This window comes from Camarhynchus parvulus, chromosome 4A, assembly GCF_901933205.1.
Source record: "Camarhynchus parvulus chromosome 4A, STF_HiC, whole genome shotgun sequence".
Taxonomy (NCBI): Eukaryota; Metazoa; Chordata; class Aves; order Passeriformes; family Thraupidae; genus Camarhynchus; species Camarhynchus parvulus.
In genome coordinates this window covers 976,358-998,941 of record NC_044600.1, presented here as the reverse complement: position 1 = coordinate 998,941, position 22,584 = coordinate 976,358, and the positions used below count along the sequence as shown (strand labels likewise).

The following is a 22,584-nucleotide window of genomic DNA, read 5'->3' as shown; positions in this document are numbered from 1 at the left end:
ATCAATTTTACAGAGAATCAAATACATAAAGAACAGCCTTTGAGCTGGTGTGCAGCAGACACAGAGAGGGGAGTTTAAAAAAAGGTTCTTTCCTTAGCAGGAGAGTTAGGAAAGAAAAAAAAAGGGAAAAAAAGAAAAGAACCTGGAGAATGTTATTTGCTCATTTTCCCTTTCTCAGTCAAAACAACCCTGTTGCTGCCTGCTCTCCTCACGGGCACAGAGGGTTCCTGACAGCAGTGCCAGGATGAAGCTGCTGCAGTCCCATCCCTGGAGCCTCCTGCCCAGATGCCCACCTCCCTCCCGGCCCTTCCAAGGTGGTCCCTGGCCCATGAAGCTGCTCCAGCAGCACAGTGGCCCAGCAGGTCTGACATGCTGGGGGCTCACACCCACCAAGGCTGGCACAGGTGAGGGGCAGCCCCTGCCCCAGGTACCTCCACGTTTGGAGATATGAGCTCCCACCAATCGGCCTCCATTCCTCCCGCCTGGGAAGCTGAAAACCCTCACACTAAGCTTCTCTCTTGGAAGTTTTATTATCATAATTCCTTTTTATTTTTGCCTCGGAAGACAATTTATCACCCTCAGGCAGCATAGATCGGCCTCTGCCAAGGCTGAGGCTCTGCTTCTGTGCCATTTTCCCCTAAAGCACAGAACACTTGGAGCTTCTTATGTCCTGAAGCTTTGCAAGGGATCAGCCTGATGTTTGACCCTCTGCTGCCACCCCAGCCACCTTCCCTTGCCCTGGCCAGGAGCACCTGCCAGCACCATGGCAGAGGCTTCTGCAGGCAGCCACCCCCCTGCCCATTATTTAACTGCAATCCAGAGACAATTTTTCTTGGGAAAAGCTTTTAAGCTTGATCAGTGATGGGGTTAATATTGTTTGCCCTGTGTCTCAATTTTTTATCTGTATTAATGGAAACTGCCACGGCTGGGTTTTCCACAGCAGCACCCCGGTGCTGCTTTCTTGGGTTGTTTTATTTTGCAGGCTGGCCTGCAGTGACTGATCACTCTGCAGCACAGCAGATCGTGCCGTGTCCCCACAGAAGCTGCCCAGACACCCCTGCCCCGATGTGATGGCTGCCCCAAAGCCCAGAGTTTGTCCCCAAAGTGCCATCCCTCCTGCAGAGGCATTCCAGCAGCCAGGAGAGAGCAGGAGCTGAGCAGGGCTGCGTGTGGCAGCAGAGGTGAGCTCTGTAATTGTGCACCTGCCTGTGTTTGTTCTGCCACGGCTCTTTGGGGATGCTCGCTTGCATCACGTTCAGGAGGAAAGGACAACAACACAAAACAAAAAACAGCTGCAAGTTAAACAAGTGGGAGCCCGCTGGGGCTGTTGGACGCTGGTTCCTGCCCAAGGCAAGCAGGCAGCTGGTCCAGCACCAGACACAGGAGTGGAACCCAAATCCAGACAACAGAAAAGCAGAACAGGGACCATCACTTGCCCCTCTGGGCCCACAACAAGCCCTGAGCAGAGCCCTGCTTCAAACAGAGATATATAATATATATTTTTGCTCTATGCTTTCACGCCTTTGATTCCTCCAATTTATTTATTCTTGTCTTTGTGGGCTTAACAGTCAGAGTGTACAATAAGTCATTGCTTCTTAATCCAATTTGGCTCTGTTTAGATATTCCAGTTTAACATCAAATGTAATATAGAATGATGTCCAGAAGAAACAGGAACGAGATGCATGGCTCTGAACCTTGCCTGGTGAGAGCTGCCTGCTTTCTTTGCTAATTTATTCTCTCACTGGCTTCACGCTGAGCCCCTCACTGCAGCCAGAGGCACAGCAGGGTGGGGGCTCCGTACCTCGGGGTGCACTGCAGCACCCCCAGAAACTCTCTCCCACCGGAGAGGGACAGCCAGCCACCTGTCCAACCCCTGAACCGTGTCCTAGGGAGGGTGGGGAGCTCAGGGCACCAGCGATGGATTCCCACAGGTCCCTCCCTGGGCGTGCAGCCCACGTGCAGCAGCCCGCAGCCTACTGCTCCCCGAGCGCTCCGTTATCAGCAGCGGCACAGAGCAGCCCAGCAGTGCCACACACAGCAGTGCCTGGCCAGAGCCCCCAGTGCCAGGGGCTGCCCGGGGCTCGCAGAGCATCCCAGCAGTGCCACACACAGCCCCCAGTGCCCGGGGCTCGCAGAGCATCCCAGCAGTGCCACACACAGCCCCCAGTGCCCGGGGCTCGCAGAGCATCCCAGCAGTGCCACACCCAGCCCTGGCCAGAGCCCCCACTGCCAGGGACTCGCTGCATCCCGGGATCCTTCCTCAGCCCCCGCAGCGAGCTCCCGCACATCCCCGGGCCAGCGGCGGCTCCAGACAGGCAATCCCGGGTTTATCCGCGGCAGACGCTCGGTCCCTCCCGGGCCGCCCACCCGGCCCTTCCCGGCGCTGGCACGGACACGGAGCACGGCGGGGACAGGGGACAGTGCCACTGGCCGGGGAGCACGGCGGGGACAGGGGACAGTGCCACTGGCCGGGGAGCACGGCGGGGACGTGTCTGCCGCTGCCGTCGCAGCGAGAGGAGGGAGGCGACTAAACCAGGACAAACCCAGCCCCGCAGGGCTCCGGCAGGCTGCGATACCACGAGAAAAACCTTCCGTCCGAGGGGGTTTCAGCCCCATCGCATCCCCCAGACAGCCCATGGGCCGGGGCTGTGTCCTGCTCCCCCGGTGAACCCCACTCAGCCTGGGCAGCCCTCCAGCCGCTGCCCCCTCTGCCCACCGCTCCAGGGCAGCTCCTCCCCAGACAGGCTCAGTTCCTACCTGGCAGCCGAGTCCACGGCGCTGGCACAGCTCCGGCTCCCCGGTGCAGGCGGGGTCCCAGCCCGGCGCCCACCCGGTGCCTCCCCGGGCACGGAACCGCCGATGCTGCGGCACCGCCGCTGCCCAGCCCGGCGGCAATCCACCCCCCTCAAACAAACAGCAGCCTCCCTCCCACAGGCTGGATTATCTCCTTTACCCACCTGCCAAATGAGTCACTAATGAGGGTGCAAACAAGCTGCAGGTGCGGGTACCGGGCTGGCTGGGCACCGTTACCTGTGCTCTCCGCGACAAAGCTGAGCCCAGGCCGGTCGGACCCTGCTGGTTTGAAGTGATGGGGCCTCACCCAGGTGAGGTTACCTGCAGCTGACCTCTGTTCCTGTGTGTCCCTGTCAGGCAGGATGATGCTCGGCGTGCAGCTCAAGCATCTTCCTACGCCAGGGAAAGGGCTTCCCACGCCACGGCTCTTGTTCCAGTTCCACCTTGGTGTCACCCCGACCGAGCCACTGAGTGAGCAGAGACCTCGTGGCTCTATTTTATTTAGCCTGGCAGCCACAAAGTGCTCGGATGCTCCATGTGTAAATATGGTCCATCAACCAGTTAATTCAGAGGAAGTGGATGCTCCTCACCATCTCCTCCAAAGCACCCTCCTGAAGAACTACAGAAATAAAGTCTTCTCTGCCATGCCTCAGTGGAGAGGTGTGTGTTGGAGGCGTTTCCTACCTGTGCTCATCCCTCTCACAGTGGTGTTTCCCTTGAAGGTAAAGGTGGCAGAGCAGAGGACCAGCACCATGCCCAGTTTCATGGGAGCTCAGAGCCTGCCTGCGCCAGCTGATCACCACTGGGGATGGTGATGACCCCTCCTCAGGACCAGCAAAGTTCTGCCTGAGCTTTGCAGCCTCTTGGGTGACAAAGCTGAGCAGCCATGGGACAGGGACAGGGCTGGGGTGGCACCCAGCTGTGCACTGGCTTCTGCAGGACCAGCACCTGGAGCCCATCAAAGCAAACCCACCGAGGCATATTTAACCAAACACTTACTTTCCATTTTATTCAATAATTGCTTTAATACTAAAATGCATTAGATGCTCAAAGCAGAGAAAAGAAAATCACATTTAGGTGGAAAACAAAGTTCTCATCAGATGAAAAAATCCCAATGTGGCAGGTACACCATTTGGAAACAGAATCATAATAATTTAATAAAGCTGCTTTATCATCTTCATAAAATAGACAGAATGGTGATTCTTCTTTTTTTTTTTTCCTTTTTCCATTTTGTTGTTTACAATGATTCAATCACTGTGAAAATGTACATAACATACATATCAGCATATACAACAATTTATTCTTCATATACTCGGCAACGGAGACACCATGACGAGAACAGACCGCGTTCGGTGCCGCCGGGGCGGCTGCTGCTGCTGGGAGCCACTGCTGAGGGAGGGGGGATCTGGGACCCCAGCCCAGCTCAGATCAGCTGAACAGAGCCAGTGGGTGAGGGAGGGGTGTCTGAGACCCTACCCCAGGGGTGTCTGGAGCCTCTCCCCCAGCTCAGATCAGCTGAACATCAGCTGACACCAGCGGAGGCTCCGTCTCAGCCCCAGCAGAGCTGGCAGTGGGGTTTCTCCCCGGCGGTTCCGCAGCTCACAGGTTGGATCAGAGATTACCCAGAGCTGCAAAAGCAGCTGTAGCAACAAGACCATCAGTTTTCCCCAATGACAGACAAATGTGTTTCCATTCAAAATTAGATTGGTTTTTTTTCTCTCCCTCCCCCCCCCCCCCCCCAAGAATAATTTCAACATATTCATCAGACAGTGTGTTCTTCACAAAAGCAACTCGTTTCCTGTTTGGAAAAATAAAAGTTAAAAAAGAAAGGAATTCACTTTTGCACAAAGTGTGATCCACAGGCCACCTCCAGCTCACAACAAACAGGGAACGGCAACAACCTCAGCAGACAGTGCTTGGAGGGGGATGTTTCCAGCCATCAGTTGTGCCCCCCAGCCCTCCACCATCCCTCCCAGCCCAGCCCTGCAGCCCCAAGGGTGGGAAAGGCCAGGGGCTCCCGAGGGAAGAGCTCAGCCCCTGGCCCCCAGCCCCAGAGCTGCTCCAGATGGGGTCCTCGTCATGCTCGGGGGAGAATCGTCGCTGCTTGCTGCTCTCCTGGATTAACAGGGGAGCAGAGCAAGTTTGCCTGAAGGGAACCAACAGATCCCAGCGATTTTTCCTAAACCAAATCTGAGGACAGGTTTAAGTTATTAAAAAGCACAATAATTACATCTGGAACCCTTCCAAAAAGCCTTCCTGCCCACCCTGCAGCTCGGAACGTTTTTTGCACGGCCAGTTTCGATGCAAGTAGGAAAAAAACCAAGGGACTGCAATTTGCCCAGGAGCCTGAACTCATCTCGAGTGACACAGAGGGACAGTGACAGGAGTACCAAAATATTCTGGAGAGGGCCAAGGCAGCAAGGCCAGGGCAGCTCTCTGGGTCTCCCCTTGGCCCCGCACAGCAAGGCCATACCAGGGAAGGGCCCCTTGCTCACATCCCCCACTGCAGCCTGGGTCAGCCCAGAAAACTGGTGCTTAAATGATTTTCTTGGAGGCATAAGGGTTTACTGACCTCTTTAATGCCCCCTTTTAATACAGAATTATTTCACATTCTTTCTCGGCTGTGCTTTTATTCAGAGTGGCAAGGAACGTTTCCTCTGGGTAAATTAGAGAAATGTTTCTATTTTTTTTTTTTTTTTTTCTCCTCTCTTCCTTTTCAGTTAGCATCTATTTTTCACCCGAAATACAAGGCTGGTGGTGGCAGCTCCGTAGGCAGGGGGCAACGCTCGGCAGAATTAAGGCTGGTGCTTTTCCAGGCACCTGGGGGTGGTGATGGGGCACCCGGGGGGACCCCACCTCACCATGGGCCATGGGGAAGCTGGGTCTCCTCCTGGCAGAGGTGTGGGTGATGATGGGGCCACATGGAGCCGTTGCCCTGTGAAGCCAAGAGCACCTGACAGACGAGCAAGGCAGGTTGTGTCTCTCAGCAAACACACGGGAGAAGTTTCCCCCCACCAAAAAAAACCTCCCAGAGCTGACAAAACCAGGTAACATCAGAATAAACTCAGCTGAACAGTTGCAGAACACCCAGTTACTCCAACAGCCCCGAGCCAGCCCCTCTCCTCTTTGCTTGTGTTATAATAAAACACACATTTGGGGAAAAAACCAGAAATAAATGACAGCAGTAACAGTACACAGGCAGGAAACACAGTGGGAACAGAAACAACACATCCCTGAAAAATGGGCTCAGAATCCAGAAGAGGGGAGAAAACCCCCAGTTTGCTGGAGGGATGCAGGACATCATGTTAGCACGTGGGATGGGAGCTGAATGAGGTAGTCATCACACCAGTGAGGGAAGCATCACAAATTTCATTAGACAACTGTTCTTTTGTTGATTCTTTCCCAATTCCTGGCCCTAGCAAGTGGCAGGGGGAACAGGCTGACTCTGGACCTGTCTCAGACCAGCTGTGGCTTCAGGCAAGATCAATCTGCCCTGAAGAAATAAATGGCTGGAGTTTAAGTTTATTTTGAGGATGATAACAACTGGAACTTGTTTTCTTGTTGTTTTTCATTTAAATAAATCAAGTAACAAATACTTTATCATGATATGTGGACCTAGAAAGACTCTTTCTCTTGAAACCACTAATTTCAACTTGCTGGTACAGCAAACATTGGCAAGAGCTATATATTTTTCCTTCCATAATCGATTTTAAATTCTAGGAAACACTATTGAGGGTAGGAAAAATCTGTTCAGTGAAGGGTTAATTATAATAGCAATAATAATAATAATAATAATAATAATACACTAACTGAAATCCTCCTACCTTACTCATACCTCACTGAGGAATCATCACTGCAAGAGAGCAGAGAGCTGTGGAATCCCTTCCCTCTCTCCCTTCTACAAAATGGCTATTAAAGTAGCTCAATTTTCAAATCAATTTTACATGAGTAGATTTGTACCCACACAAAAAAGTCCTTAATTATGAGAAAAAATAAAGAATTGCTTTAATTTTTTCTCCATTAAGAAGGCACATTAATTGAATTAGTAGCGTTGTTACGTATCACCTGTCTGCCCCTAAATTAACATCACTATTGCTCATTCCATACTTATTTATGATGCAGGGATAGAAAGAAATCAGAAGGGTCTAAAATCCATGCCATGATGTCATACCTACACACACCCTCTTGGTGTAATCATGGCTAGGAAACGCTGACTGGGAAGTGTGTGTGTCTAATTGAGAAGGTAATTTAGATCTCTTAAAATAATTCCATCTCTTTGACTTGGAAATGACTGGAGGCGAGGGATATCTAAATCTGGGAACTGGAAAAAAACCAAAATAACCAACTTCTGGGAAAAAACCTTTCCATGCATTGCCTTGAAATTATGCAAAAGAAACGGGTAAGGGGAAAAGTTCAGCACAGTGCATCCGACAATTGCAATCCAGGCAGGATTTTCCCAAAAACGTCTTCCCACAATGCCCTGACATTTTCCTGCAGGAGCCGGGGGAGGCTGCAGGCAATGGTGGGGGCTGGAAGAAGCGCTTGCTCCACCGGGGCTGCAAACTGCAGGTTCCCCAAGGTTTAAGTAAGATGATTGTGATTTATTTTTTTTTAAATTCCTTTTTGTTTAAGCCTGAAAGCCTTTTGCCATCACTAGACATACAGTAATTTGCAATATCAAATACAATAATAGTACAGATAAGTATGTGACAGCAAAAGGATTCGTAAATGCAGGGGTGTCCATAGCAAAACACCGACACCTTAAAAGACAAACAACCTCGTGCTGGGTGAATTTGAACTGAAACTCACCCGACTGTCACTTTGAACAGTCCCACACAAGAAACAGCCGCTACTTCGTCCAGACTACAAAACCGCCGGGGTGGTTACTAAAGATGTCCGAATAAGGAATTGGCCACTCAATTCTCTCCAGGAATGGAAATTTATCTTCGTTTTGAGATACAAAAATATATAAACTCCAAGGAGGGGGTACCGAGCGCTCCTGAGGACTGGGGGGCTCTGGCCTCTGCCCCCGCCACCCGCCGCCTCCCGGCCAAAGCCAAACACCGGCTACTCGCTCGGGCTGCGCACCCCTGCCGCCCTCGAGACACGTGGGATTGTCACATCAACGATAGCTCCATTTATAAACAATACATTTAGGGAAAGCTTTTAAATACAGCAATCTGTGAACCATTGGTAAGCGATAAAAACAATCTGCGCTGGGAGTCGTGCGGTCCCTCATCCTCATCCTCATCCTCCGGTGGCCGAGTGCTGCTCAGAGGACGATGTCCTTTAGTCTCCGGGCACCGGGCGAGTCCTTTTCCCGGCTTGCCTGCAGGAGCGGGTTGCCCTCCTGCCCGCTGCTCTCGCTGTCCGCGCCCCGGGGCTCTGCCTCGCTGGGCCGGGAAGGGCCACTGTTCCCAAAGGGCTCCCGGCCGCCGGCGCAGTGCCCGGCTCCGTAGGGCGCCGCCGGCTTGCCGGACAAGGGGCTCTTCAGGTGCAGGGGCGAGGTGACGGGGCTGACGGCCTCGCAGCCGTTGCCGGCCTCGCGCACGGCGCCGCTCACCTTGGGGCTGCAGCAGGCGGCCGAGTCCACCGTTCTTTTGCCTTTGGGGTTGGCGAGGCGCTCCTCGGCCGGGGGCTCGCCGCCCTCCTTGCCAAAGGTGGCGAAGGTCCTTTTGGCGCCGCAGTCCGCGTAAGGCTCCGCGTCCACCGCCGTGGCCTCGATGGACAGCGCGATGACGTTCCTGCCGTGCTCGGGGGACTTGGCGCGGCTGGGCACGGCGCCTCGGGGCATCCAGCACCTGTCCGAGTGGCCCAGGATGCGGCACTCCTCCCGGCAGTGGAAGCCCTCGCTCTGCTCTGCGGGGAGAAAGCACAAGGCACGGTGAATGGGCTGCCCACACCCTGCAGCCTGCCCGGGCTGGGGGCACCACACCGAGCTGGGCACTGCAGAGGGGATCCTACCCCAAACAGCACTGACTGAACCTCAAACAGCCTTCGGTTTTGAGGCTCTACAGACTGGAGTTTAATTTCCAATAGGTTGTGTGTCACCTGTTACCACCACAGCAGAAGCCTGGAGGAGTGACGGCAGCAAATCCATCACAACAGGGCTGTTCGTGTGTCAAGCCCTCAGAGCCAGCGGTTCCTGGGTTTAGTGGCCAGTGTTAAAAGCCACCATGTTTTAAGCTTGGTTTGACGTGACATTTAAGCTTGACTTTTTGCAAGGAGGGGAAAGGAACAGAGGGAGGAAAGAAAAGGGGGAGGACGGAAGGTTCTTTGTGGTTCTGCTGTATATGTGAGTTTTAAAAACTTGTTGCTTAATCCCCACCGACCTCTCACACAACAGAGGCTTTATAAATCTCCAAGATTGTCCACTCCACTGAAGATTAAATGTGTCATTCCCAGTGCTGGGGCTTTATTCATACAGGAGCAATAAAGATTCCTTCTCTCGACTTGGGGCTGTCGTCCCAACACCACTTTACAGTGCTGAAATATGGACTGGTGGTTTAGCCCTTCCCAAGGACCCTCCAAGACCAGGTCCAAGAGCTCCCAGGCTAGTGCAAACCTTGGTGCCCGGGGCCTGCGTGCATTCCTGCACTGTCAGTCAGCCCCAGAGGACTGCACAGCTTCACCTCCACATCACAGATGGACAAACCGAGGCTCGGGGAAGCAGCCAGGCTCAGCCAAGTGCAAAGCTGGAAATGAAATTCAGCAGTTTCACCATGCCCAGCCTTTGCTGAGCATCCGACCGTGGCTCCTGCCGAACACCGCAGCATCCTGGCTGCTTTTCAGTCTCGGCTTTTCCTTCATTTGGTAAGAGCTTGTAATTGCAGCTGCCCTCATAAAGCACAGCCTTTCCCCACGCAAAGACGCGGCTCCTTCCTCCCATACCCCAGACTGGGAGCAGCACTAAAGCTCCAATGCCATCACCCCCAGGAGCCCACGCTCGGTCGGGGCTGGGCTGACGGATGGAAGGTGCAGGCTCAGCCCGGGTTTCCTTCTCTCCGTCTGCAAACCCTTCCTTCTGCTGCTCTGTACATCTGTGTGCATAACCTCCGCTCCTCAGACACATTGGTATTTCCACCACATGCGAGCACTAGGGCGGCTGATAAAAATTCTCAGCACATAACACAATGCACCAAAATATGAGCAGCTTAACACTTACAGAGAATAAACGAGTAAAAGGCAGACCTCAAAAAAAAAAGAAGAAAAAAATTAAAAAAAAACACCAAGAAAGGCTTTTTTAAAGAAAGAGAAGAAGCCAATTAATTGAAAAATATATGGGTAAAACATCAGCTTTTTCTCTACATCAGAGCAGCAACCCAGTGATGTGGAGCAGAGGGCTGGGTGGAGGGGAGGAGGTCTGGGTTTTGGCAGCTGCCTTTACAGCAGCTTGAGAGAAGGATGCCCTGAGCCCTACACACTGAACAACCAGCACTGAGCTCTAGAAGCCCATGATCTTATACTTTGATTCTGCTAATTTCAAGTACTTGAGCAAAAAAAAAAAAAAAAAAAAAGAAAAATTGCCCAGAAAATATTGCTGTCTCCCTATTTATCCACAGCTTAACTTCAAAAGGGTGCTACAGGCATACAAAGTTGTGTAGTCTGGCTGTGATAGCAGAGGACTTGGTGATGGCTGGAGGGGCTACAGAAATATCTCGGATTCTCATCCCGATGAGACACTGATTTATTGTGCTGTGTGACCTTGGGCGTGTTGCTGGAGCACACATCACTTCAGTCTCTCCACAAACATGAAAAGCTGGATCTGTGAGTGTGCTGGGCTGGCTGGTCCAGCACGGGAAGGCACAGGGGAGCTGCTTCTCCTCACCTTCCCAGCCCAGCAGCACAGCTCAGCCCCCAATCCATGGGACTGTCATAGCCAAGGCAAACCTCACTGCAGAGGGAGCACAGGCAGGTTTGTCTTGCCTTGACCCATTTATTTCAACTGCCACATTTTACAGCTAGAAACAATTGGAGGACTTCTCTGATTACTGCAAGTGGATATTCCTCAAAGCCTAGAAAGGCACCTGTGCTTCAAGAGCAGCTCACTAAAGGGCCTGGTGCCTCCCTGCCAGGGAGATGATCAGTTTTGGACATTACAATGCTTGTCTAGAACCTGCAGCAGCTGAAATGCAGGGAGGAAAGGAGCTGAGAAGCATTACATTACATTCTATTGTTTCAATCTTTTGTATGAGGAAGGGAATGTTAACAAGTCTCAAGGAGGCCAGGCTGACAGGCAGAGGGTCACAAGTCACCACCATCCACAGACCCGAGACAACAGGTAGTTCCATGGCACATTCTGTCACTCTGTTCAGTGCTCAGCACACATCTCAGCCTTGAGACCGTGCCCTGCAGCCAGAACCATCCTGCTCTCGGGGACAACATGTGTCCAGGCTGCCCGGAGCAGCCCTGCCCTGGCAGCAGACACAAGGAGCAGCACAGAGCCCCAGCAGCAGCCTCTTCAACATGGCAGAACGGGCATCTTCAGCTACCCACCCTTCCATCGCTGTCTTAGCCCTCAGCTGGTATAAAATACTATTCTTACACCTCAAGCAAGGCCTGTTGATCCACAGAAACACCATTCCTCTGCTGTCCCAGATCCAAAGGCGTGCACAGCAGGGTCTGAGCCCCTCCAGTGGCTGACCCAGGGCTGATCCCTGCGTGCTGCTCCTGCCCCAAGCAGAGGCAGGCAGGGACTCTTGGCACGCTCCTGGTGCTGCCCTTTGCAGCTCAGTCTGACTCACCCAGCTTTGATGGCACCCAGGACAGCCATTCATGTTCACACTCACATTACTGTACTGCTCTGTCTTGTTCTTTACCACTTCAACAATCAGAAATAGAACAACAGGAAATTCTTTTACAGCCCCAGACCTGCCCTAGTCAATACAGCTGTTACTGTCTGCAGTGACAAAATGTTCTTGATGCACGGAGCAAAGCCCAGGTAATAACCACCAGAACCACGACATGGCGAGTGCCTGGCAGCCAAAGCAGGCAGCTCCCACCCCTGTGCTCACGGCAGGGCTGAGCAGGCTGAAACTGCTGCCTGACCAAGGCTGGAGACAAGCAAAGGGAGGGGGAGCAACAGAGGGGCAAAGCAGGGTGAGACCCCCGAGCTCTGTGTGAGTGTGAGCACCTCATCCTGACACACAGTGCCCAAGGGCCCCAGTGCTCCAGCTGGCAAGGACCTGCCGGCTGGCATGGGCTGGGACAGAGACCACCATGGCCAGGGACAGAGAACACCACAGCCCTGGCATGGAGACCACCATGGCCCAGGGCATGACCTGGGCTGCACTCTCTAAGGAGCTGAGGACACTGCACACACCGAGGCAGAGGACACATGGTGGGCACTGCAGCAAGAGCACCCAGATCCACACAGCACAGGCTCTTCCCTCATCACAGGGGGATTAAGGAATGTCCCTGGTGAACAAATCCTCCAGTCCCCTGTCCAACACCCAGGTACCTGTGGCACAGCAATGCAGAGCGGGTGCGCGACGTGCCCGTTCAGCTCTCAGCAATTGAATTATCTCCAGTGGAATTGCAACGCTGGCCAAAGAGACAAAGTTAAATCGTAGCAAGGTGCAAGTGCCTGGGAATGTAATATTCCTGATAAATGGCCAGATGACATGTGCTGTTATACAATCTAAGGTGCAATTTGGGCGATGACAATAGTCCCTGGAGTTTCCATTTCCAAACAGGCGCTCAGTTCAATCCAATCCATGTCAGAGCAGCTTTGCCGGGGTGAGTAACTAGAGCTCGTTTGTGCTGTTACAGGGGAGCAAGGAAGAGGAGCAGGAGCTGCTTGAGAACCAGAAATAAGGGGAGAGAAGGAGGGACTGAGGGATCCCAGCCTGCTAGGACATGGGGCAGGGGAGCGCCGTGCTGAGCGGCCCCAGCCCAAAGCCCCCAGCCCTGCAGCAGTGCCAGCCAAGTGCCCGTACCTGGGCAATACCTGTATTGGGCAGTGATTGTACCTGGGCAGTGCCAGTACCTGGGCAGTGACTGCACCTGGGCAGTGCCCGTACCTGGGCAATACCTGTATTGGGCAGTGACTGTACCTGGGCAGTGCCAGGACTTGGGCAGTGCCAGTACCTGGGCAGTGACAGCACCTGGGCACTACCTGTATTGGGCAGTGCCAGTACCTGGGCAATACCCATACCTGGGCAGTGCTGGTACCTGGGCAATACCTGTATTGGGCAGTGCCAGTACCTGGGCAGGGCCAGTACCTGGGCAGTGCCCATGCCTGGGTACTACCCATACCTGTGCAGTGCTCATACCTTGGCAATACCTGTATTGGGCAGTACCAGTACCAGGGCAATGTCCATATCTGGGCGGTGCCTGTACCTGGGCAGTGCCCATACCTGAGCAGTACCCATACCTGGGCAGTGCCCATACCGGAGCAGTACCCATACCTGGGCAATGCCACAGGTCCCCTCGTGCAGGAGCCCGGCTCTAGCTCCACATTTCGGTGTTTCTTCAGCAACCATGTGATTATATTGTAATCGTGATGACACTGCTCATGGGTACAGCAAACAGCACGATCATTAAAAAATTCATTTCAAAATCTTCCTGGAAGCTAATAAATTTTACAGCAGTTTCAATCCTTTCTCATTGCAACAAAGAAAAGCTTAGTTCCAGACAAATTAGAAGTAAATTGATTGCCTTAGGGGAATCTATTCAAATATCACTTTTCCATGTTAGAAATCTCTTCCTGAAACAAGAAGAGGAGAACCAGGGAGAGCCAGCACGGGAGCAATGTGGAAAAGCAAATCATTAAATCTCAGTTCATGAAACTGAGGGGCGGGGGGGGAATCAAACTTAAAATAAAATGCAAATGTCTCACTGGGGCGCGGGCCCAACATTTGTGACAGAATTTATGAATAATAAATATGAATAAATAGTAAACACGAAGGGATCAAACGCTGTTGTGGCTGTTTACTCATGGTTAGCCATCTTTCATGGACAAAGCGCAGCTGCATTATTTAACACTCCTCTTCCAGCTACTTTGGGGTTTCTTTTCAACTCCAGCACCTTCATCTTCTCAGGACCCAGCACCCCCAGCACCCCAGTGGAGCCCACACCCCTCCACCCCAACAGGAGTGGCTGTTTCAGGCTCAGGGGCAGTGATCCTCCGCATTACACTCCAGATAAAATAATAAGCTCCAACAAAATACAAACAGTCCCCAGCCGTGGTTCATCATTCGCTTGTAAATTAAGACTCTGCACCTCTCCCTTATCTCCTCTAATAGCATAATATCAGGAAACGAGAGGTGGGGAATAGTGTATTATATTTTTGACCTGTGGGCTTCACAGAGCCTTCCTTGCCTTTCCTAATAAGAAATCTCCAGTCAATGCAGCAATGTAATCCTGATGTGGCTTCCCCTGCACAATGCTCAGAGGGTACTAATAACCAGGGACAGCGACAAATGCTCTTTACTGCAACAAGAAGCCTTTCTTTTCCTCTCTTTCACCATTATTCGGGATTTCTGCAAGCTAAAAATGCTACATTTTTAATCCCGGATTGTCTGTCCCAACACAGAAGGTCAACAGTGCTTGGACAAAGCACAGGAATTATTTTAATGAAAAAAGGGCTGTCATTTAGATTAATTTATTGAGCAATTGCTGACAAGGACCCGTGGCTGCATGCAGCTCATGGGCAGTGCTCCTGGGACGGTCAGCAGAGGTGTGCAAGGGGGCTCGTCCCCAGCTGCTGCAGACACAGACAGCTCCCAGGAAATGCTGAGGATTCCCTCTGATTTACACAGCCAAGAGCTGGCCCATTCCCCTCTTGCCCTGCTGTGTATCACCACGAGTAACTCCCTCTCCCCTGCAGAACTGTCCCTGCTTTGTGAACGAGGACTGAGAGGGGACAGGCAGGCCTGGGTGCCTGGGAGCTGCACGCAGAGGGGAAGGACAGACTCGATGCAAAGCATTTCCTCAGGGGATGCTGATGCCGCTGGGTGAGGAGCAGGCTGTGGAAGGAGGGTGATCACCAGAAGGAGCTGTGGTGTGGGTACGCCATGCACCACAGCAGAGTCAGACCCAGGAGGTATTATGGGCTGGAATGCAATTTAATGCTGGCTGCTCCCCTTTATCCAAGACCGCAGGCCAATCCCCACCTCATTCACAAGGAAAAATTAATTCCCTTTCAGAAGGCCGGCGGAACACACCATTTAAACTCCAATTAATCCTTTTCTTAAGTGGTCTGTGGAGCTCTGCTGGCCCCTGAGCGCTGCAGGGATGTGGATTCCACCTCCGAAACTCCCGCACTCGTGCCTCCATCCAGGGCTCATTAGCATCCTAACAGGTCTGGGATGTGGGATCCAGCCCTGGGAGGGAGAGGAGAGCACTCTGGGCTCTGATGGACCTCTTCCATCTCGAGCCATTAGTGCTCCACCACTGTCGGGCACGGCTCCCATCAATGCTGAGGCAGCTCCTGCACGGGCGCAGACACAACCCCTGACTTCATTACTGCAATTCAATTTCATTAGCACTGGATACAGAGGGATTGTCCTAAATGCACTCTTCCTTAGACTTTTTTCATGTTAATGCAACCATTTGAGTATATTATACCCCGCAGAGATGGAAACATTTCTAGTCTGTTTAAACACATTTCCCACAATTGGGAGCAAAACTTTGTCTCAGTTTATGCCTCTGACACCAGCTGCCTCCCATTTAATGGGACTTCAGCCGCTGAAACAAATTAATCCAAAGGTTACTGTTCTCTGCTATTGTCATAGACGAAGCAAACCCACATATTCTGCGAGGGTAAGACAGGACCAGCCAGGCAGCCACATTCCAACGGCAGCAATAAATCAAATTATTACTCAGTCCTATTCAAAATCAGGCATGGGTCAGAAAATGGCAACTCAACGATCCTGATAAAAATCCAAAAAACAGAAATTACAGTTGGGGGAGATAAGAAGCAATTCCTGGATGCCTGTACTGGGCCCATAGCCTGTCAGAGCACATCCCTGCCCTCTCCTCGGGGGGCTCGTGGTTAATGTCTTACTTCAACCAGCACCTCCCTCGGCCAGGACAAAACAGAACAAGCCATCCTGATCCTCCTCCTGCAGGGATGTGAAGGCCAGGGTGCCGTGGGGCGGCTGCTGCCCCCTCCTCCTGCCACCCTTCCCTGCCAGGCTTCTGGTGGCTCCACACAACAAGTGAGAAATAAAGGAGCCGAGGTTATAACGCTGATACATAATTTACTCCTATTATCAAGATTAAACACATCTTTGCATGCTTAGCATAAAACAACTGCCTTTCCCCAGATTTCTCAAGGACATGCATAAACTTCATTATTATCTAAATAATCAAAAGAGTATTTCAATAGAATATTTAACTGTCTGCCTACTGGAAACTCACAGCCTTAATCTAACACTGATCCTCTGTTGTCCTTCATGTAAATATTGTTGGGATGTCAGCCAAAGCCTAGGGAAGTGAGCTTCATCTTGGTGGATGGGAATCTCTCGTGTCAGATACAGTCAGCCTGACTAATGAGACCTACAGCTTGCCAAAACCTACAGCCTCGCTGTCTGTTCCAGCCATTGAGCGCGCTCAGAAACCCAGTGGCACCAGCCCAGCAGTCTACAGATCCCAATCAACTATCAATAGCTTAAGTGTAAGTGATTGTGTATGAAGTACGAGCCAAATGTGTTTCCTTTTTCAGTTTTAGGACCTTCAGTATTGTTATTGCACCAGTGATGCTTGCACGGAATTAATCATAGACGTACCCACAAGGCAAAACATTATGAGAAGCTCTTTGTACTTTCTAAAAGTGTGCAGCTCTGAAGAATGGAGGCAGCTGGAAGGCTTCCCAGCACAATGGGGCGTTCCCCATCATCAAGGGAGAGCTGGGGAATTTTACGCCTTTCCTTAAAAAACCGAAATGTTGGTTGCTGGCCATCTCTCGTCATGACATTGACCTCTCATGCCTCCACCCTGGAGCTCAGCATTATCCCCTCCCTGGTGCTCTACTTTAAGTCTCTCTCAGATGAACACGGGGGTTCTTCCATGCTGGTGGATCTTTACTCTGCAGCATGGGGATGGACCACAGTGAGATGTTTGCCTAGGGGGGTGGGTGCACCAGAAAATCCCACAGGGATCTGGGACAGGCCTGCAAAAGCTGCTCTACACTGCCCAGCCTGACCCAGCACCTGACTCACAGGGACCCTCCTGCTCTCTCTGCATGGCCATGGAGCTGCAGGGAGGGCTCAGAGCAGGCTCCAGCTCCACACCAACGGGGGATAACAGCAATGCCAGGGAAATGCCAGCTGTGGGTTACACTGCCCCGGGGCCAACAGAAGACATGACAGAATTGCCAGAGTCTGAGAATCTGATCCATTTAATTAGATGAAACTTTGTTCTGGCAATTAAGTTTACCTTCATTAATCCAAAGGGCAGATAAACATGCATGTAAAACTACTATAAGGTCAATAGTTAAATCTAAAACCTCATTATAAGCTTGGGGAAATGTCTTTACCTGTGAGTCATGGACAAGCTCAATTCCAGTAATCCAGCTGGGGTCCCATCCTGTCCCACCCCATCCTGTTCTGTTGGCCCCACAGCCACGGGGGTGAGATGGAGAACAAGCCCTGGAGTGTGTCTGGGGCTGTCAACTGCAGAGCCACAGGGAGATTGCTGAACAACAGGAGCGGAAAATAACTGCATTTCCATGACTTGCACAAGCTCTGCAAGGAAAGCACTCAGCTCCACAGCTCCAGACAAGCTGCTGCGAACGCATGGGCACCCGGGCAGTGATTCTGGGTCCCACCTGGGGGCTGCACACCTCACTGGGATCGTCCCACAACCCTTTGCAGTGGTTTCAGTGCAGAGGTGGGAGCAGCACATCCTTGCTCCCCAGGATGGGCTGTTCCAGCTCTGCCCCAGCTCCTGCCAGTGCAGCCTCCCAGGATTTCTGGTTTCCTGAGGCACATTCCTGCAGCACTGCCCCGAGGTCAGGCTGGATTGTGTTGGCTCCTGGCCCCAGTTCACAGGGCTGTCAGCTAAATTGCACCACAGCATCGTTACTCTCAGTGATGGTGTGACAGACAGACAGAGCCCAGCTGCATTTTCAAAACCTAAGCACTTTGCAACACTGACAGGCAGGAAAAAAACAACCACCAACCCACAACCCTCTTAGTCTGAGCAGGTTTTATCTGGAAATACCCAAAGCTAGTCAGCGTGAGACCCCACAAAGTCATTCCTGCTGAACCACCTTCCTGACCAAGCCTTTTAAGAGTCTCTGGGAAATACAGAGCGATAGGCACCAGCCCCAGCCGGCGTTACCTGCTCAGCCCCGTCCCCACCACATCCCCAACACAGCCCTTCTGCACAGGGAGAAGGCAGGGCTGCAGTGACTGATGGATTTGGTGCTTTCAGACAGAGGTAGCACAAGGAGAAGAGTCAGGTCCATTACCCTGAGGTCAGCACGGGCTGCAGCTGCAGGGAGGACGCTGGGGCTGAGCCACCAGCCCTCCCCTGCTCCACCAGATGCACCAGGGGCGAGTGGGCTCACCCAAACGTGCCCCCCTGCACTGGCCCCAGCCTGACTGTCCCCCTGAGCACCAGCAGAGGGAAGGAGGCAGCTCCGACCTGCAGCAGCTCTGCTGGAGCCTCTCTACAGGGACCCACCCTGGCTGCCTGCAGCACATGCTGCAATGCTGCCTCCTTGCCACTGCACACTCCCCCACTGCTGAAACACTTCCACATGCAGCGTGCATTAGAATTAAAAAACCATTAAACCTCGGAAAGGAAAAACTTTGACAGGATGCGTAATATACTAAGTATAATTAATTAAATTGGATGAGGCACTGGGGGACGAGAGAAGAGTGGATGGAGACTGCTCTTGGAAAAGGGATGGTAATGCACTAATGTTCAGCGTGTGCCATTATAAACCAGCCTTGGAAGAGGCGAGGATGAGCGACAGGGGCTTCCAGAGATGGCACCAGCACCTCGGATGAGCAGCAAAAGAGGTGGTGGTGTGAAATGTGGCCAATTAGAGCCCTAAAAAAACTATAACGATGGTGGAAAAGGCACAAGAGAGATGGAAAAGCAGAAATAGCAGCATGTTGCTAAACAGCAGTGCTCCAGCAGCGATAGCCTGCTCCAGAGAGCTGCTCTCACCCACCCCACCAGGGCACAGATACCAGCCCACCTTCACCAACCAGCTCCAGGCTCCTTGGGGCTGAGAGGGGATTCATCCTGGAGAGCATCTGGCTCTCTGTGGGATCATTCTTCAGCTATTTGTAACTCCAGGTGCAGCTCCTCAGCGTGGGCAGCACCCTGCTGCATCCATCCATCCCCCGAGGTGGGTGGGAAGCAGCAACCGAAGAGGGGGCCAGGGTGGGAGCATCAAAGGCAGCCCCAGCCAGCACAGCAGGCACAACATGATGAGACAGGCACAGTCTGGCTGTTCAGCAGGACAAAGTTTTAACAGGCTTAACAACAGCATCAGCACTGATCATTAGGCAATTACAAGTGCTGAAAGTTGACAAAGCACCAGGACCAAATGAATTATCTCCCCAAATCCTGCAGGCAGGAGCACGGAAAAGAGAAAAGTCATTGTCAACAGCCTCTGATAGCTCACTGGGTGCAGAGCAGTAACTAAAAACTAAAGGGTTGTTCATTTACTTGCTGCTTTGAGAGATGAAAGGGAAAGGCCAGGAAATGAGATCTACAAAAATATTCTCATCACTCGGGGGGTGGTGGGAGGGAAGGTCCTGGAAACACTGATCCAGCCAGGATTGCTCAGCGCCTGGGGACATCTGATTCAGAGGAAGGGACTGCGTGTGTTTGGGAAGAGAAGGCAGATTTTGGCTGGGGGAATTGGCTTCTGAATCATCCCCAGCGTTACTTGCTCAGTTCTGCACATTCCTGCACAGCCGCCAGCACCGGCCAAGGGACAGCCTGAGCTCTGCTGCAGGATGTGCAAAGCCCAAACTGGGCAGAGCTCAGCCCGGGCAGGACCAGGGCACTCGTGCCCTGACAGCAGGGGAGGCTCAGCCCTGTCACACTGTGCTCAAGCCCTCCTCTCTGAGCGACTAGGCACGCTTTTGCGAAAAACATGCAAATGTGATTTAAAGACTCTAAGTGATACAGAATATATCACATCCCTTGGGAACCTGTTCCAGGGGGTAATTATTCTAATTCCTAAAATCATGCATCTCATTTGCAGCTGGAATTTTCCAAGGCAAATCTCCATCTCCCAAGGCTCTGTCTTGCTCACTGAGCTAGGGAGATGCTCAGCAGCAGAGATCTCCTCTTCCCTCAGTCTGGTTCTGAACGCAGGCTTAGATGACCAATGTCTCCAGCAAGGCTCAGAGCACATCCCTGAGGATGCCATCTCCCTCGGGCCCTATTTCAAGCCCAGTGGTCTCAGCTGAAAGAATCCTGGTGGATTCAAAAGGCTTTTAGTGAAGTCCTAAATCTCCAGACACGTGTTTGGAGGGTGAAAGCCAATTTGTTCACCTATCCCAGAAGCTCCTGAACAGTGTCCAGTAAGCCAGGGGACATGTTTGCACTGACAGGGCATCTCCTCTCCATCTGCTTGCCACAGCTTGGTGGTCCTTGCAAGGCAAGGCTGCTCACAGAAGGGCTTGTGTGGATTTTTACAGTGAATTCATTCAACATATCCACCCAGTAACAATGGAGGAAGACTGACAAAGCAGAGGTCAGGCAATGAGGGAATTGCAGGTAGAATTGTTAATTTTAATTACTTGTCTTCATTAAGATGAGGTTCCTGGATCCTACAGTGATGACTAATGGGTCAAAATTTTTGCATGAGTGAATATACTTCTGCTAAAGGGTGGAAGAGACACAGAATTGGTTTTGGATTTTGCAGGGGCTTTTCCACCACATGATGCAGAGAATTCCCAGAACCCAGCAGCATACCAGAGGGCAGCAATCAGTAGGTGCAAGATAAACATTTTTATGAGGCACAGAAGTGCCCAGAAAGGTGGAAGTAAGTGACAAACGAGGTAAAACACAAGTTATACTTGAGCTGTCTGTGTCTCCTTGGCACTTGAATGAGTTGCAATACAAATATCAGGGCTACCTGTGCTCCCGACAGCACTGAAAGGAAACAAAAGTTTGGAACAAGCCAAACACATTCAATTTGCCTGAATAATTTAGGCTGCTGAGTTATCATGTGCCTCATGGCCTGTCCTGGAGAAGGCTGCACTGCACAGGAAAGCTCTGTAAATCAGTGGGACCCACACTAACCTGAGAGTGGCTGCAAAAGCACGGCCTGTCAGAACAGATGCAGGACACAGCAGTCACCCTGTGAGTGCTGCCAGGCCCTCACATCCCTGGGCTGCAGGGGTGGGAGCCTGCCAGGACACACAGCAGGACATCCTGCTCACACAGCTCCCTCTGAAACTGCAGTGGCACACATCACAAATACAGGGCTGCAGGAGAGCTGGCAGGGACTTCTGACAAGGGCAAAAGCGACAGGGCAAGGGGGAATAGCTTTGGACTCACAGGTTAGACGAGACATCAGGAATGAATTCTTTACTGTGAGGGTGGTGAGACCCTGGCACAGCTTGCCCAGAGAAGCTGAGGGTGCCCCACTCCTGGAAGTGTCCAAGGCAGGCTGGATGGGGCTCTGAGAAACACGGGATGGTGGAAGGTGTCCCTGACCATTGTAGGGGGTTAGAGCAGATGATCCTTAAGGTCCCTTCCAACCCAAACCATTGTGTGATGATGATGATGATGGACTGGTAAATGCAGAGAGTAAAAAAACAAATCCAAGTCCAGTATACACATATTAGCCTTCCAGGACACACCTGAGTATGCCTGACCCTCCTCAAAGGTATTTACACCCTCCAATAATGCAGCTACTGCTCCCAAAAAAACCTTCTCTGACAGTTCCTGAATTAATACTGTGCACAGTTTTAACTTCAGGTTTCCAGCCAAATTCCTCTTCCCACACAAGAGCTGCCCCTTGATAACTCCTCCCCAAGCTGCACCTAATGCAGGATTGCAGTATCTGAGTTGAGAAAGTTCCTGTCCTGGGGTAAATGGCTCAGAGCCCTCTGGCTCCTGCAGGAGCCGACAGAACGTGCCCGAGCAGGCGAGGCAATGCTCCCCTCGCAGCAGCTCCTGCTCTGCTCAGCTCCTTACTGAAGCTGACACTTCCAAAGCAGTCAGAGGAAATCAAGTGCTCGACCTATTTTGGTTTGCAGGAGATGAGGACACCCACCTCCCTTGGCTTCTCACGAAAACTCCCAACCGACGCTCTCACTCTTTCATTTCTCACATGAAACAGCGCAGGAACAACCACAAAACCTGCTCTGCTTCCAGCACGCACCCAGCAGGGCCAACACTTCTCCCCAGGAAGTGCCAGAAGCTCCTCACCTTCCATCCCCAGCAGCTGCAGGTCCTCAGCACCCACAGGAGGTGGCACCCCATGTCCCTGGCCGCAGGGACCCTGCTGTGACTGTCCCCACACCTCCAGCCTGTGCCAGGGTGGCTCTGCAGCCCTTCCCTGGCATGCCAGGCGGCATCTGTGGTGAAATCTCACCGAATGATCCAAGTTCTCTCCAGCTGGGACTGATTGAATATAGCCTGGGCACCGGATGATGTGGGAAATCAGTCGTAGCTGAGCACAAATTGCATGCATAGAGGTAATTACTGCAGCACAAGGTTGGTAGCACCACTACCCACATGACAGTGTATCTCAGCAGCTTTCATTTCCTATTGCTTCAATTCAGAGAGGGGGCTTTTCATCTTTTTTTCCCTTCTTTTTTCCCTGTGGTTCAATTTAAACCCTTTTTCCTGCAGGGACCGACG

General features: G+C 52.1%; 1 protein-coding gene across 2 annotated transcripts in view; it reads right to left on the bottom strand.

Moving 5' to 3' along the window:
* Positions 1-4,558: 4,558 nt before the first annotated feature.
* Positions 4,559-22,584, bottom strand: part of PCDH19 (protocadherin 19) — a 57,818-nt gene continuing 39,792 nt past the window's right edge. For both annotated transcript variants that reach the window (XM_030967660.1, XM_030967661.1), the window contains exon 5: positions 4,559-8,652. In XM_030967660.1, coding sequence (XP_030823520.1) covers positions 8,066-8,652 — 587 coding nt within the window. In that variant the 3' untranslated portion in view covers positions 4,559-8,065. The remainder of the gene's footprint in view (positions 8,653-22,584) is intronic.